The sequence below is a fragment of the Trichomycterus rosablanca genome, chromosome 16, assembly GCF_030014385.1.
Source record: "Trichomycterus rosablanca isolate fTriRos1 chromosome 16, fTriRos1.hap1, whole genome shotgun sequence".
Lineage (NCBI taxonomy): Eukaryota > Metazoa > Chordata > Actinopteri > Siluriformes > Trichomycteridae > Trichomycterus > Trichomycterus rosablanca.
Window position 1 is genome coordinate 23,656,377 of NC_086003.1, and position 16,515 is coordinate 23,672,891.

The 16,515-nt window shown below is 38.4% G+C and overlaps 2 protein-coding genes across 2 annotated transcripts in view; both read left to right on the forward strand.

The window, feature by feature from the left end:
* ppp3ca (protein phosphatase 3, catalytic subunit, alpha isozyme) overlaps positions 1-10,306 on the forward strand; it is a 60,538-nt gene extending 50,232 nt beyond the window's left edge. Inside the window, exons 7-14 of the mRNA XM_063011116.1 lie at positions 2,025-2,102; positions 2,240-2,334; positions 3,669-3,794; positions 4,269-4,346; positions 4,557-4,641; positions 6,591-6,688; positions 7,084-7,134; positions 9,846-10,306. Coding sequence (XP_062867186.1) covers positions 2,025-2,102; positions 2,240-2,334; positions 3,669-3,794; positions 4,269-4,346; positions 4,557-4,641; positions 6,591-6,688; positions 7,084-7,134; positions 9,846-10,024 — 790 coding nt within the window. The 3' untranslated portion in view covers positions 10,025-10,306. The remainder of the gene's footprint in view (positions 1-2,024; positions 2,103-2,239; positions 2,335-3,668; positions 3,795-4,268; positions 4,347-4,556; positions 4,642-6,590; positions 6,689-7,083; positions 7,135-9,845) is intronic.
* Positions 10,307-13,551: 3,245 nt separating this feature from the next.
* ecscr (endothelial cell surface expressed chemotaxis and apoptosis regulator) lies at positions 13,552-16,172 on the forward strand. Its single transcript, XM_063011983.1, has 6 exons — positions 13,552-13,753; positions 14,747-14,866; positions 14,958-15,053; positions 15,160-15,193; positions 15,297-15,367; positions 15,801-16,172. The coding sequence occupies exons 1-6, from the start codon at positions 13,693-13,695 to the stop codon at positions 15,908-15,910; spliced, it is 492 nt and encodes a 163-aa protein (XP_062868053.1). The 5' UTR covers positions 13,552-13,692; the 3' UTR covers positions 15,911-16,172.
* Positions 16,173-16,515: the final 343 nt, after the last annotated feature.

Here is a 16,515-nt window from a genome sequence, read left to right on the forward strand (position 1 = left end):
CCCACGGGGCGCTGTTGGCTGGATATATTTTTGGTTGGTGGACTATTCTCAGTCCAGCAGTGACAGTGCTGAGAATGACCCACTACCCAAATAACACATACTCTGTGGTGGTCCTGTGGGGGTCCTGACGATTGAATAACAGCATGAAAGGGAGCTAACAAAGCATGCAGAGAAACAGATGGACTACAGTCAATAATTGTAGAACTACAAAATGCTTCTATATGGTAAGTGGAGCTGATAAAATGGACAGTGAGTGTAGAAACATGGAGGTAGTTTTAAGGTTATCGCTGATCTGTGTATATATGAATGTATTCAGAGAGAGTAATGGCAACAGTTTAATCACTTCCTGACATTAAACCTGGAGCCCTTCATATTACAGAGTCTGTCTTGGCTGTGGACAGAGAAGAAACACTAGCTGTAGGCTATATGTGAGCCACTGGTTGAGCTCCTCTCCATTAGATCATACCACATGCTCCATTAGCTCTAGACAGGTTGAACTCATGCACACTTTTGCATCCTGCCCAGCAGGTTACAACATAAAGCAAATCGGTAGAACTCACTACCAAAAATCTTTTACTATACAGAACACACTTTATGCTCTTAATAGCATCGGTGGCTAAGTATTTTTCAGGCTGCAGTATATGTGTGATCGTGTGTGTATCTGATGAGTGTAATATAACTGTCAGCCTATGTGTAATTATTCATGTGTCTCTGCTGTGCTTGTGTCCTAACGCACTTGCAGTATAAATAAATGTTCTTTAAAAATGGGACCAGCCTTTTCTTCCTCTGCTCTAACCACAATTATCCTCAGAGTTAACTGCATTGCCTTTAATCATTCAGTATTTCACACATACCAACCTATTGTTTATTAGTGTTAAGTAAATCAAGCATAAATTTAAACACCCAAAATGATGTGCAAACTACTCTGCATATGATTAATATATCTTGCGTACCACATTAAAACAAGCACTGATCTTGAGTGCAGGTATTAAATTACTTAAGTTGTGCATCACATTACCTCAGTCACATAAAACACTATTCAAACAGGTGTAGCAACGTATTAAACAGGCTACAGTAACCAAAAATGATGAAGCAGAGATATAAAGACATGTTTCTGTAGACTCAGGAGTGACAATGTAGGACACAAAATAAAAAGTGGTTTGTAGCAGAGTGTGAATTATACAGTGACAAATGGAGGAGGGGGGTATATTAAATAGGAGGCTCTACCCCGACAATCGAACCATGGTTTGCAGCACTTTTATGACAAGAGTACAGTATATATTCATTTAAATAGATTTATAAACATTACAGAAAAATCTCAGGCACAGGCACATCTGCAGAGCCCAAACAGTTCATAAACCATTAACTGTATGCATATTTAACCATATAAAAACAATAAATATAAAAAACACGTTTTAAACCATAACCTACACAGCAAAAATTACATGGACACCCCTTCTAAGTACTGAGTTTAGGTGTTTTGGTTAATACCCATTGCTGTCAGGTGTATAATCAGTAATATACAAAATATAATATACTATGTGCCACTGTGCACAAAGCAAGGTCCATAAAGTCATGATTTTGACAAGCTTGATGTGGGGAACTCATGTGGTCTGCACAGATGCCCAACTATGAGGTACATTGACCGTCTAATAACTGTATGGGAGCGTAGATCATTGGAAACATCTGTTCTTTTTGTCAAAATGGGCACAAAACTCCACAGACACATTACAACATCTTTTAGTAAGCCCTCCTAGTAATGTGGAGGTTGTTATAGCTGCAAAGGGATGATGGGGGTTGGTAACTCTATATAATTACTCATGGTTTTACAATGATACATTCACATAGCTCACGGTCGAGTATCCACATGAGCAATGAGTCTTTGAGTCTTTACTACACTTTTTTACTTGGTACCACTGTACCCCTGCTGGCTGCATGCTGAACTACACACTGGCAGATAATACAGTGTTTATTACTGTTTGGTTGACTGACAATGGAGTGTTGTTGCTTTCTCTGCCTTACAGTTATCCAGCGGTATGTGAATTCCTGCAGAATAATAACTTGTTATCAGTCATCCGAGCACATGAAGCACAAGATGCAGGGTATGTACACACACACACACACACACACACACACACACACAGTCTCAATGCTCATAACACTTCTGATGTTTGTCCATTGATCTCTGTGATATCCAGTGAAAGTCTTTGTGTGCTCTGGGTTGGATTTTCCATTACAGATACCGGATGTACAGGAAGAGTCAGACCACTGGCTTTCCATCTCTAATCACCATCTTTTCCGCACCAAACTATCTTGACGTTTACAATAACAAAGGTGGGTAAATCAGCAGCAGTGTCTTGGTGAAACACATGCCATACAACTACTACAACTCAAGTAACCTAGAAAATAATGACCAGATCTGACTGTAGTTGATAGACTAGATGTGTGTACAGGTTATGTATTATGAATGCAGTGAAACAGGCAAGATTTTCAGCTCGAATGACTTCTTCCATATGGTTTTATCTCCTCTGAAAGAACAGGGTCAACATCAGCGCCATCTAGTGAAGATTTGGCAATAACACGAATATATGAGCATAATCACACAAACGTATGAGTTCACAGCAGCCAACCCAGAACCCAGTACTGGGCCTCTACTCATTTGGTTCAGAGCCACAATAATAAGTCAGTGTTGGTATCAGGCTTACTGCAGGGGGCTAAGACTTTTGTTTAACCAATATAGGGAGGTATACAACAGCACTGGGAAACCTTGTAGACGATCACCTGAGATTTTTAGCTTTCTGCTTGACCACTTGACACCTGCAACCAACTTGTCAACAAAATAGAGCCATATTCTACTAGACACAGAATCTAAACATAGCTTATAATTAACAAATTATTTAAAAAATAAGTAAACATAAGTTTACACCTATACATTTTATTTATGTCAAGCATGTGCACAGAGAGATGCCAGGGGGGGCTTTAGCCACAGCCCTTTTTACATTTTCAGCATTTAGCAGACGCTTTTATCCAAAGCGACTTACACAATTAGCAATTGAGGGTTAAGGGCCTTGCTCAGGGACCCAACAGTGGCAACTTGGTGGTGGTGGGGCTTGAACCGGCAACCTTCTGTTTACTAGTCCAGTACCTTAACCACTAAGGTATCACTGGCCCATTTGGCATAAGATTGATTAAAATTTAAAAATCTAAAATGTATACACGCTTACAAAGCATATGTTCACTCCAGTAATGAATTAGGTACATCTATCTTTATTATTAAATTTATTTATTTACACTGTACCTACCATACAGATGCACTTTGAGGGTATACAATCACTGACTGTAGCCAGCTGCTTTGTAAACTTTGTCACCACCCTGTTCCTGTACCAAGATGAATCTCTGTTGGACCCCCATACCAGATGTTATTTGGGTGGTGACCATCCTCAACACTACAATAACACTAACATTATAATGACATAGAAGTGTGTGTTGATCTGGTACGAGAGTATCCGGTGCAGCAGTGTTGGTGGGATTTTTAACAACTTATTGTCAATTATCGGAAGAGTAAAAGTATTTTGCCCCCAAAATTTTAAGACAAGTGTCTTTAAAAGTGTCAGACGTCAACTCTGTGTGTGTGTGTGTGTGTGTGTGTGTGTCTGTTCTAATTGCAGCGGCTGTCCTGAAGTATGAGAATAATGTGATGAACATTCGACAGTTTAACTGCTCTCCTCATCCCTACTGGCTGCCAAACTTCATGGATGTGTTCACCTGGTCTCTGCCTTTTGTGGGAGAGAAAGGTAGTAAACAACTCCTTTATACAGCATTATAAAACACATAAAAATAACTGAGCCTGATATACTGCTCTTATATACAGGGGTCACCTTTTAAATGCTTGTTTGACTGATCTGCCGCAGGGATTCATACATAATTTGGCACAGTTATTACAAATTAAGAAGCCATGAAAAACAGTTAAATTACATTAAAAAAACTTCCTTCACAACTAATATGGTTGATTAAAACAAAAATATAAAGGAGAATATAGTTTAATTATTAATCACACTAATAATGTAGTTAAAAGAAAAAACAGCCTTAATACACTGACACCACTGTAAAAATCAGATTATTGGATTATTAAGTTGAGTTTTGCTACTATAAAACTAAATTGTAACACATAGCCTACCTCTGAGTTGCAATTATCAGAACACATTAAACCTGTAAAGCTCTGTGATTCTATATAACCCATTATTATTACTCCTTTACCTCATTTCCAGTCACAGAGATGCTGGTGAATGTGTTGAGTATCTGTTCCGATGATGAGCTGATGAACGATGGAGATGAGATCTTTGATGGTAAGACATGGCTTTTAAATGATCCATACTATCCTTACTATGCTTTCTACTTCTACGTTTCTTTGCAGCATTTACTTTTCTTACAGCAGTAGAAATCAGAATACAGTTTGAATGGCAGAGTTGGCGTTATTGTTAAGAAAAGCTCACAGTGTTCTTACTTTCAGCAAACCTTGCATTTGAGACAATATAACCTTATCAATCTTTCCACAGCCAACGCAGCAGCTGCACGGAAAGAGGTGATTAGGAACAAGATCCGCGCCATCGGAAAGATGGCCAAGATGTTCTCTGTGCTCAGGTACAAGAGGAACCTCAGAAACAAATGAACTTTATGGTTTAAATTTAATAAGGGTTTGCTTGTGTAGAAAACTTGGAAAATGTGCAAGAAAAGTTATTAACCATGAGAATTGGGACTTGCAAATGAGCAAAACAAGTTGTCTGGTTAAAATGTAGCAAGAAGAACACAGAAGGCACATGGTGGGTGGCAAAGATGTGCCACGTGCTTTTAAGTAGACGGGATAGCGTTCTTGTGCCACCCTCTTGTTCATGCTTTTATTTTACCTCCCACTTATAGTAAAATCAATTTATATGATAAATTATGTGCTTTTAACTTTGTGGAAACAGTTCAGGGAAGGTCCTTTGCTCTTCCTGTGCAAGACACAGTCCATAAAGACCTTTAGTGGCTTGAAAGAACGTCAACGACCTTCACAGTTCTGAGCTCAACCCCACCGAACACCATTCAAATAAATAGATGTTCGAGTCCCACATTGTTTTGAAATCAACATTTCTATTTACACCCTTTGAACATCTAAGTTTACATTAAAATGTGGATGGTGCAGCTGTTGAAGAAAAACCTTTAGGTGGTCCTTGTCTCCTGCTGGACCCTTCTACAGTTTTGCTGAAGCCAGGATTAGCTTAAAGAATGACTGGCGTTGATTAATACAAGCAAGGGCCAGGTATTAATCTAATGCAGAAATTGCATGATGGCATTCAAAACCAGATTTTGGCATTCCCAAAAAGGAAGATCTAGCACGTTTGACAGATTCATGTTGTGTATTATTGTGGAATCTGCATTCAGTTTTTTAATTATTTATTTTTCTCAGAATTAAATGCCTTGATGATTTGACATTTGACCACAGCAAATACTGAGTCTGGTGTTTCAGAGGAGGTTCTTCACTTGCATATACACAGATCAGCCATAACATTAAAACCACCTCCTTGTTTCTACACACACTGTCAATTTTATCAGCTCCACTTACCAAATAAGATCACTTTGTAGTTCTACAATTACTGGCTGTAGTCCATCTGTTTCTCTACATGCTTTGTTAGCCTGCTTTCATGCTGTTCTTTAATGGTCAGAACTCTCCCAGGACCACTACAGAGCAGGTATTATTTGGGTGGTGGATCATTCTCAGCACTGCAGTGGCACTGACATGGTGGTGGTGTGTTAGTGTGTGTTGTGCTGGTATGAGTGGATAAAACACAGCAGTGCTGATGGAGTTTTTAAACACCTCACTGTCACTGCTGGACTGAGAATAGTCCACCAACCTAAAATATCCAGCCAACAGCGCCCCTTAGGCAGCGTCCTGTGACCACTGATGAAGGTCTAGAAGATGACCAACTCAAACAGCAGCAATAGATGAGCGATCGTCTCTGACTTTACAGCTACAAGATGGACCAACTAGGTAGGAGTCTCTAATAGAGTGGACAGTGAGTGGACACAGTATTTAAAATCTCCAGCAGCGCTGCTGTGTCTTATCCACTCATACCAGCACAACACACACTAACACCACCACCATGTCAGTGTCACTGCAGTGCTGAGAATGATCCACCACCTAAACAATATCTACTCTGTGGTGGTCCTGTGGGGGTCCTGACCATTGAAGAACAGGGTGAAAGCAGGCTAAAAAGGTATGTAGAAAAATAGATAGACTCCAGTCAGTAATTGTAGAACTTCAAAGTGCTTTTATATGGTAAGTGGAGCTGATAAAATGGACAGTGAGTGTAGAAACAAGGAGGTGGTTTTAATGTTATGGCTGATCAGTGTATAATCTTCTGCTGAATCTAGAATCTCACAAAACAGACACAATTTTTGCTCATTTGAAAAACACTCTTTTGTAGATTAGTATGTCAGTTTGGACTTTTTTGTGGGTATTCTCAGGGTTTTTTTTCAGTGGAAAAAATTTAAATGCTTTGTAGATGCACCAAAATGCAGGACTAACATGTGTTTTATCTATATGTGACCAGAGAGGAAAGTGAGAACGTGCTGACTTTGAAGGGGCTAACTCCAACTGGCATGCTGCCGAGTGGAGTGCTGTCCGGGGGCAAGCAAACTCTGCAAAGCGGTGAGTATACCAACCTACAGTATTCCCTGTCTTTTCCACCTGTCTCTCCATCTATCCCTTTCTGTATCCTCTGATCGACTCCAGGCTTTGGGTGCTCCTCTTTTTGTACCGTGTGCTGCCCCAAAGCCTGGACGGCAGTGGTTCAGTTTTCCCACAGCGGGTAAACTGAGGTGAGGTGAGTGAGCGCCTGTGAGTCTGTGAGTCCCAGATTAAAGACAACCATGTATCCAGCCAATGGTGTGTGAGTGGTTTACTGGCTGTGTGCTCCATAGTCGGGTTGGCCTGCATGTATCACTCAGGGTTGTTGCTAGTGGTGCTCTCCTGCCGCCTGTGCATAACGTCTTTTGTATGCATGGCTTGTTCAAGTGTAACTGCTGCCCTCCTTCTACCCTCAGCCACCATTGAAGCCATCGAAGCCATCGAGACTGAAGCAGAGGACGGAGAAGGTAAATCCAGGACATGTATCTGGGCTTAGCATCAGCTCTGCACAGCTACCATCACCTCATGTTACACACAAAGAGAAAGCACTGAAAGAAACAAGGTCCAAAGTCCTATTCTGATGGGATACGTTTAATAAGGGGAAGTGAGGTAGCTTAATTATTAATAATTAATTACTGAGAAGTATAATACACAAGAATGTAGCTATTTAAGCTGTATATTTGACCCTAAATAAGTGCTGCTTCCCAGTTGCCCCCTAGAAGTGTGCGCAGTCGTCAGTCTCTATAGCTGCAACTGAACACTTCTGATTAAGATTGCTGCATTGTGTTGTTGCACAACCATTTGTGTTTGATCTTTATGTATTTATGTTGTTTAGCATTTAAGTCCCCCCAAGGAGCGAAATGGGTTTACACCAAATGTAACAGGATCCATTTGATCCAAAAAGTTCCAACTTCGATTCATTAGTTTATGAAACATTATGTCAAAAGTCTTGGGGGTCAGCAGTCGTTTTCTTTCTCTTTCATGGATGCTGACCTTATCTAAGTTAAGTGAGGCCAGGCTCTTTTTCAAATTCCTGGATGAGTTATTAATGCGCTCTTAGGTAGCCTTGAGATTTTGTAGACCAGCTACTTTTGGAAAGATTCATTACTATTTAATACAGTTTTGTCTATTTGCAAAAAATGTCTTTCTGCGTTGCCATCTTTTCTCCCTTTCAGACTTGCCAGCTCTCCTGTCTGGCAAACCTGTTTTTTTCTCTGGAACCGTGGTGCCAGGCTTGCTCCAGTCTGTTTTACTGCTGGTGTATGATGCCAACACACTTTATTTCTGGGAACTCACCTGTTGTTGCAGCATTTGATGGGCCTCATTATGGATTGAGGAGAGAAAAAAACTGCCTCAGAGGCAGCATGACGTCCCATTTCCCAAGCGGACTCTACCCATAATTCCACAGAGCTTGGTTGGGTTGGAGTGCCGCTTGTTTACTGCTTGTTCCCTATCTTCCCTTTTTCAAGCACTAAGTTGTTGCAGATGGTGTAACGTTACAGACTGAAACGAGGCACTTGCGGTAAAAATTGGAATAGGCTTTAATTTGTAGGGCTGAACCAAAAACAGTAGTCGTTGTACAAGCGCGGGTCAAAACCAGATAATCACCAAACCAAAACATCAAATACAAAACCCAGTCCAAAAGGGAAAAAGGTAGACAGAAACAGGATCAAAAACCAGATGCAATAACGGTACAAACACGGTACAAAGGGGGAAAGCCATTTTTTTGCCAATTTTTCCCATTGCAGGGTGTGGATGTTTTAGTATCTTTTATTTATTACTGTGTGTCTGTTATTTTGGCCACCTTGTTTTTGTGTATCCTTTTTTAGTGGCTTTTTAGCCACAATATTGGTCAAGCATTTTGCACTTGGGGTTATTTTCAGTTCTTGCAGTCGTGGCTTCTGACCTGCCCTGTCACAAAAACAGTATCTTGTGTTTCCTTAGGTTGACTTAGTCATACATTAGGTTTGGATTAAAGATCTGAAACAATTACAGCTGACAGATATTTAAAATAGAAGAAATCAGAAAAGGAAAATACTTTTTTTACAGAACGGTGTGTCCCATCTGAATAGGACCTAAGAGAAGGCAAAGCTTTACTCAGATCAATACAATAAACTTAGTTGTCCATAATACTGCAATATTTTGTTTGAAAATAGTGCAATTTAAGTAAAAGGAATGTACACTATACAGCCATAAGTTTGTGGACATTCTGAGTATTAATATATGACAAAGTCGTCCCCATTTTGCAGTTATAACAGCCTCTGCTTTTCTGGTACGGCTTTTCATAAGAGTTTGGACTGTGTTTGCAGAACTGTGTGCACATTCCACCAAATTAGACAAACCTAGTTTATGGACTTCACTTTAAACATAAGGGGTCTTCTGCAAACTGTTGGGTGTGTCTAAAACACCTAAACTCAATGACTGCAGGGACATCCACATACTTTTGGCCATTTAGTGTATCGTATAGATGGTAAGGACCTTTTGCTTTTGGTGAGGTTTAAGTGGCAAATGCGAAATTATATTTATCAGACCTGTTTTATGTAGCAGTGCAGTAATAACGTTTGGTCCTCTTCAGATATTTGCAGTGCTTTTTCTCAGTAAACAAAAGTAAACATCTGGATAAAATGTGCATGCCAGTTTAAAATGGTGTTTAACACAGAGGCATGATCGAGTCTGTTTATTGAGTCTGTTTATTAAATAATCCATTTTTTCATAATCTCATGAGGAAGCTGTTGGCAAAGCATGTGGTAAATTTAAGAAACTACCAGCCAGCCAGTGTGTGTTTACCTTTTCTACAACTGTTTACACTCCAAAGCAGGCCCACCTCACGGATACTGGGTTACAGTGAAGGTCACTACTTCCTCTGCACTCCAGTGTCTGTTGATACAAGCATGAAAGGAAGGACCAGTACTTTACAGATGATAAAAGGAAATGGCTTTGATATCCTGACATTGATTGTTACCATTACCAAGTCCGAACTGCTTTTATTTCTATTATGAAAGTTAGAGTCCACTAACTAGTTAGGGATAACAAGTCTGAACATGAGATAAGAGAGAAGCACTTCATTAAAAAACATATCTGAAGCAATACGTCAAATTTTGTTTGACGTGTTGTTTTAACAATAAGGATGTATGAAACATAAGTTCTGTTACTCATTTTACCATGTGCCTCTCCACAGCCATCCGCAGCTTTTCTCCACAGCACAAAATCAGCAGTTTCGAGGAGGCCAAGGGTCTGGACCGCATCAATGAGCGCATGCCCCCTCGTAAGGATGGCGTTAACCACGTTGGTCACTCCATGGGCAAAATGAACATGTCCGAGGCCAACGGCACCGACGACAACAGCAACATCCAGTGATGCAGTGACCGCCTGCAGTGCCTGCATGCTTGAACCCGTGCCCCTGCTCTGTTGGGTGGCAGGATATCGCCAAACCTGAAAATTTAAGGCCTCCTGATACCAACCGAACCCAAAAAACAACATAAATAACTCTATATATGCATCCACTACTGATCCAATGTCTGATTAAAGAAGCAAACTATCCAAGTTTTTGTGGGTGAAGGGCAGTTGCTGTTGTTACGCTGCCAGTTTACTGTACGGGGTTTCTAGCTATTTAGGCAAAGATCTCTTTGGGATGTGATAAACAGGGTAGTGAGGGTTGGGTGGGTGGTGAAGGGATTTTGCTGGGAAGGAGGGGGATGCCAGTCAAGGGCTTGAAACGTCTTCATCAATTTGTTTCTGACTACACCCATTCGCCTAGTGGGCGGGGACTTGGGATTTAGAAATCACTCTTTAGCCTGATCCAACGCAGCTCATTGGTGGGGGTGACCAGCCAGTACCAATGCCACGCACACATTTGAATATTTTGATCGATGAGTTTCGTTTATGAGCCAATCTCATAATGAAATGATCTCACTGTTTGATGTTTTGCTACTAGTATTAATGAAATTTGAAATGACGATGAAAAATGAAACGTTTGTAAGAAAGGACATTTACTGAGAAAAATATGTACATTTTATTACTTGCAATGCAATCTTACCTAAGTATTTTTATTTATAGTTTTTTTTTCTTTTGGTAAGATGCCATGAGGCCTGGTGGGTGTAAAGCGTTTGCTTATGTCGGCTGTGGACTCATGAAGCGCAGCACGTGTTGTGTGGTGTAAACACAAGTACTGACGATGCAGGGGGGCATGCAGTAGAAGAATTTTGACACCACCTACCTGATTGTTTCTCACCTGCCTGTAACTCAAGAGAGAATGCACATAATATGTTTCACAAGTCAAATAAATCTATATATAAGTATAAATATATAAATATATACATATAAGTCTATTATTAATAATAATGATTGACAATACTGAGTAAAATTTTTAACAGCATCTATGGTACGGAACGCATCAATGCATGCAATTAAGTTCCTTATTGATATGTGAAATTATAATTGTGATGTGTTTCAATATAGTAGATTTCAATAATTTCCCTCTTCAGACTATATTTGTAAAGTTTAACTTTGTTTTTATATCTATATACAGTATATATATGATTTTTGTAATTATTTCTTTTGAATTTATTTCCTTTTGTTTTTTGTTTTTGTTTGTTTTTTATGGACATGATTTTATTCTATTTCATTTCATTTTTGTATTGTTTTGCTGTACAGACACTGGCTGTTTAAGATGTGAAGCCTTGTGTCTTTACTTTTTTCTTGTTCAGTTGATGTACAGACATTGTTCAATAGTGTGAATGAACATATTACTCCGTGAAAAGCAACATTCAGGCTGCCAAAGCATGATCGCATGGTTTATTCACATGTTAAACTAATTGGACACGCTGAAAATCATGTGTCTCACTTTGAAGGAAAACAATATTCTAATTCTTGATGATATTCTTATTCTTCTTATTCATACAATTAAGCCTACCGTTCTTTTCTGATCCTTGTTTGGTCCAGATGTGGTTTCTGTTAAAGAAGGAGTTTAATGGATTTTAACTTGTGACTATTTTTTTTCTTGCAATTTTCTCTTGAACTAAGTTTTGGCATTTTGACTTCCTAAACGATGACACACATTGTAAGCATGCCCTATGGGACAAATCACTTTTTTTACTCTTGAATAAAATATGCATGAACTACAGTGTCTTTTACCTTTCTGTTCTGTGCTTTGTTTACTTATGGTTATATTAAAAGAGTGCGGCTACAATGATTTTTATGGCTGATTCCAATTTTTTTTTATAGGCAAGGCAGGGCAAGTTTATTAACATAGCGACTTTCATTCAAAAAGCTTAGCCAAATTGGCCATGTTTTATTTATTTTATTACATACAGTGGATTTAGAAAGTGTTCAGACTGCTTGGCTCTTTTACCCATTCTTCGTTTTGTGCATTTGATTTAAATTGGATATAATTGCTATTCTAACCCATCAATTACAGTTAATCACAGATAATGATGAAGTGAAATCTTATTTATAGTTTTTTAAAAATGTATTTAAAAATCAAAACCTGAAATCTCTTTATCACAAATGTATTGAGACTCTTTGCTGTGGCTCCCCAAACTGAGTGCGCCTGTTGCAGTTTAAATAGATTGGACATACAGTAGTTTGCACATGCACATACCTGAGTCTATAAGGACCCACAATCTATACGGCATTGTCAGAACCAAACCCAAGCCAAGGAACTCTATAGGCAATGCACAGATGTAAAACAAGAATTAAAATTAAAGAAGCTTGACACAACATTAAACCTTTCTAGTCAGGTGTGGGCCAGGTGTGGCCTAGTGGTTAAGGTACTGGACTAGTAATCCAAAGGTTGCTGGTTCAAGCCCCACCACTGCCATGTTGCCACTGTTGGGCCTTTGAGCAAGGCCCTTAACCCTCAATTGCTTAGACAATATACTGTCACTGTACTATAAGTCGCTTTGGATAAAAGCGTCTGCTAAATGCTGAAAATGTAACTGTAAATGTAGTCAAATTAAGCATCCAAACAAGAAGAATGTTGATCAAGGAGATTAGAATAAACTCAATGGTCAAAGGTTCTAATGCTCCAAAAGTCCTGTGTAGAGATAGTAGAACCTGTTGCGGGGACTACCATATACAACACTCCATAATTAAGGTGTTTATGGTTGCAGAAAGAAGCCACTAGGCATTTGACAACGTACTTGGAGTTTGCTTAAAGAGACAAAAATGGAACTCTTTGACCAGAACAGAAAGAACTTTGTCTGGTGAAAAACAGGCACTGCTAATACCAACCCAAAGGTGAAACATGGTAGTGGCAGCATTATGGGGTTCTTCTCAGGGACAGGAAGACCTGTAGGAAATAAGGGACTGGTAAATGCAGCCAAATACAGGAACATTCTTATAAAAACCTCTCTCAACAGTACAATCAAACTCTGTCCGTGGCAACAGTTTACCTTTCAACACGACTATAACCACTAGAGTGGCTTTGGGGCAGGTTTTTGAAGGTCCTTCTGAAGGTCCTGTGGCCCAGAAAATGCCCAGACTTAAACCCCACTATACATCTGTGTAGAGACCTGGAAATGGAAGTTCACACGCTCAGTTCTTGACCTCACAAATGCTTTTTTAATTAAACTGGCACATATTCCCTTAGACACACCACAATAATTTTATAGAAAGCTTTCCCAAAAGGGTGAATTGTTATACTGCTGGTGGTAATCTAAAGGGAATTATCTTACAGTGTCATGTTTGTGTAGTTGTTCAGACTGCTAAAGACTCTGTTTTCCAGTCAGGCTAAATCACAAATATTCTGCTTAATAGAGTTCATTTTCCATGAGAACTCGACATCTGCTTCCTGCAATTCTTCCACAGGAAGCTTAAACGCTGTCATGGCCCGCAAGCCTCTCCCTCAAACCAAAAGTGGGCACAGAGAGCTACTCACCAAAAACCAGCCATACTGTACATTGTACACCGTCTTTTTCAAGACTCTTTTCAAAGAAGCGAACATCACCTCAAATCCTTTTACCATCTACGCTTGGTGACCTGTATGAGCTAATTTTGTTCTAATATACCTTTAACTGGGTAAAGCCATGGCTCTCACAATATGGGTTTTCATCATCCTCTGTTATTCAGCATCTTTCGTCTCAGCAGGTAAGTCTAAAGCATATTTACTACAAGAAACGCATTACATTTAAGGACAAATGTTTACATACACTCACGTCATGGTAGTTTTGTAGTTTAGATTTCTATGACTGACTAATAAAAAACTGTACTTCTTAGTCCAAAGAAAAACAACAACACCGATAATAATATCATAATAATAACAAGAATATCTGTTGGTATGATGAGATTTAAATTTGACTTTGACTTAGTGACACATCTGGGTCCAATAAGTACAGTTTTTTTTACCACACCCATTAAAAATGACATAAAACAAAAGTCTCTTTGCGAAGATCACACAGAAAACCAAAACTGTCACATTAGGCTATGAGATAATTTGTTTGAATAGTCTAATTATATTAATTAAGAAGAAACACAAGTTTGGAGACACCAGAGAAACTGTGAACAGTCAACCCACTTTTACATGCCCATTGCCTAAAGGGTGCTTGAAATTTAAATCCTTGCCATGGCATACTGTAAACGTCCCCTATAGTTGTAGCCAAACCTTTGACTCTAACTGTACATGTTGGTGTGAAGTGAGCTAAATATTGGATTATTTAGTAAATAGAATGTGTTCCAGTGATCTACTGTTGAATTTTAATGTGTCTTAGGCCATACTTAGCATTATGCTTTGTTTACCTTCCTATGTAGAGACTGTAGAGACAGGTACCGTGATGAAGAAATAATCAGTGTTATTTCCTTCACCTGTCAGTGGTCATAATGTTATGCCTGATCGGTGTACTGTTGTTTTTATATGGAAATATGAAAACACTTAATTTTGGTATGAAAAACTGTTTAGCTGTTCATGGCCTGACAAGTTCACATTAATTATTTTAGATCTTGCTCTTCCATTTATTATTTTATTTATTTTATTACTCACACCTAGTGACAAATTAGTGCACCCATCCCACCTTCTCCATGTTCTAAAAGGTATGAGTAAACTTTTCAATTCAACTGTATCAGCATTTCTCTCTAAATGTGCAGGTGACGACACTGAACTTACAAACAAACAGGCTTCAAACAATTCATTAGAAAAATCACCAGACCTCACACAGGTCCCACCGACACAGCAACCAGATAACAACCTCACCATGTTAGCTTTCGGTAAGCTCTCTTTGGAACAGATTTACCTTTTTAGAAATTTTGGCAGGTCCTTTCATTTTTGTAATGGTTTTGCCATTTTTCTGTTTCAAAGGTGTGATAAGCTTCATTCTGATTCTGATCGTTGTTATGCTGATCTTGGTAACAGTGGTTAATGTTAGAGGACATTGTTGTAAAAAAGAGGAGGAAGGTATGACATGGTTGTGTGTGTGTGTTGTATGAGAGGGCAAACAATTACCATTTTTCCTAGAAACCATAATGTTTTAGGAGATTAAATATTTTTTTTTACCTTACAGATGTTAAAGTCTATGATTCTGTGAGGTCAGAAAGGTATGAACTAAAGCTTAAATATGTATTTTTCAACTTATTACCGAATTTCTTAGGCATCATATTTCTAATTCTTTTATTTGTAATTTGTCCAATATTGTAACAGCCACATAACCAGCACTGGAGAAAAAGAAAGCATCACGTTGGTCTCTATGAGGACTTTAAACACAGACACTGGTAAAATTCACCTGACATACTGTTTGTGTGTTTAAAAGCCTGTTCAGACTTCAAAGTTGATGTCAAAATCTTACATTCGGGTTTAAGGATTATAACACTTGCTTTAAACTTTAAACAAAAAAATAGGAAAAATTGGAAATTTGTTTCATTACTTTATTTGTGTTTCATTACTTCATTTGTGTGTGTGTGTGTTTTAACAAGACAAACACTCACTAAGCACATTATGTTAATGGTATGTCCATTCATTGTTTTATAAGCCTATATGTTCCTCTATACAGTTTGTCATCCCCCCCCCCCCACTTTAGTTATCAATTGATCATAAATCAAGTATTTGCCCCTCCCCAGATTTCTTCTATTTTTGCTAATTTGTCACATTTAAATGTTTTAGATATTTCAATTACAAAATACATTTTCCCTTTCCCTTTATTTATAGACACAGATTCACCACAGATCTCATCCATTCACAGTACAGTACTGGATGGTGAAGACCAAGACTTCAACAGAGATCTCCACCATATCATAGTTGGGCAGCAAACAGACTGACTGGCCTCATTAAACAATGCTGCTTTATCTTGCCCCTTTTTCAGCACTGATAAAAACGTTAATTTTATTTTTATGTGCATTTATTTCTAAGATGCAAATATTTACAGTCTTAAATAATAACTCACCTAATATGCTGTCAAAACAGCTTTGACTGGCCTGCTACTACACGGCTCTATACACAGAGAGGTTTGATGCATTGTGTTGTGACAGTCATCTCAACAACGGTATTAAAATTATCTGCAATTTATTGGTCTGTATCAGACACCATGGCCTTCCTGTTTTTTTATTTTTTATTATTATTATTATTTCCTGGCTCTCTTTGACCTCACAATAGAACAGATAAATTAGGTCCTTACCTGGAAAGAGACACATAGAAAGAAATTTCTACTACACATTTAAAGGGTTCATTTAATGAAGGGTTTTTAGTGATTGTCCACATGAAACATAGAAATAATAATTTATATTAATAAGATTAGTAATATTTATAACTTGGGCAATTATTTAGTAATATAAAACATTAAAATAACTATGCATATTTGCCCATTGTGTCATTAACTTTTGAATAATTGTTTTTATGATTTTTGTTTTGTTTTGCATATGGTCAG

Excerpts from the sequence above, each read along its gene's own strand:
- ecscr (XM_063011983.1), top strand. The coding sequence starts at position 13,693 with ATGGCTCTCACAATATGGGTTTTCATCATCCTCTGTTATTCAGCATCT. Across the intron at positions 14,867-14,957 it reads CCTCACCATGTTAGCTTTCG|GTGTGATAAGCTTCATTCTG; the intron begins GTAAGCTCTCTT and ends TCTGTTTCAAAG. Across the intron at positions 15,054-15,159 it reads TTGTAAAAAAGAGGAGGAAG|ATGTTAAAGTCTATGATTCT; the intron begins GTATGACATGGT and ends TTTACCTTACAG.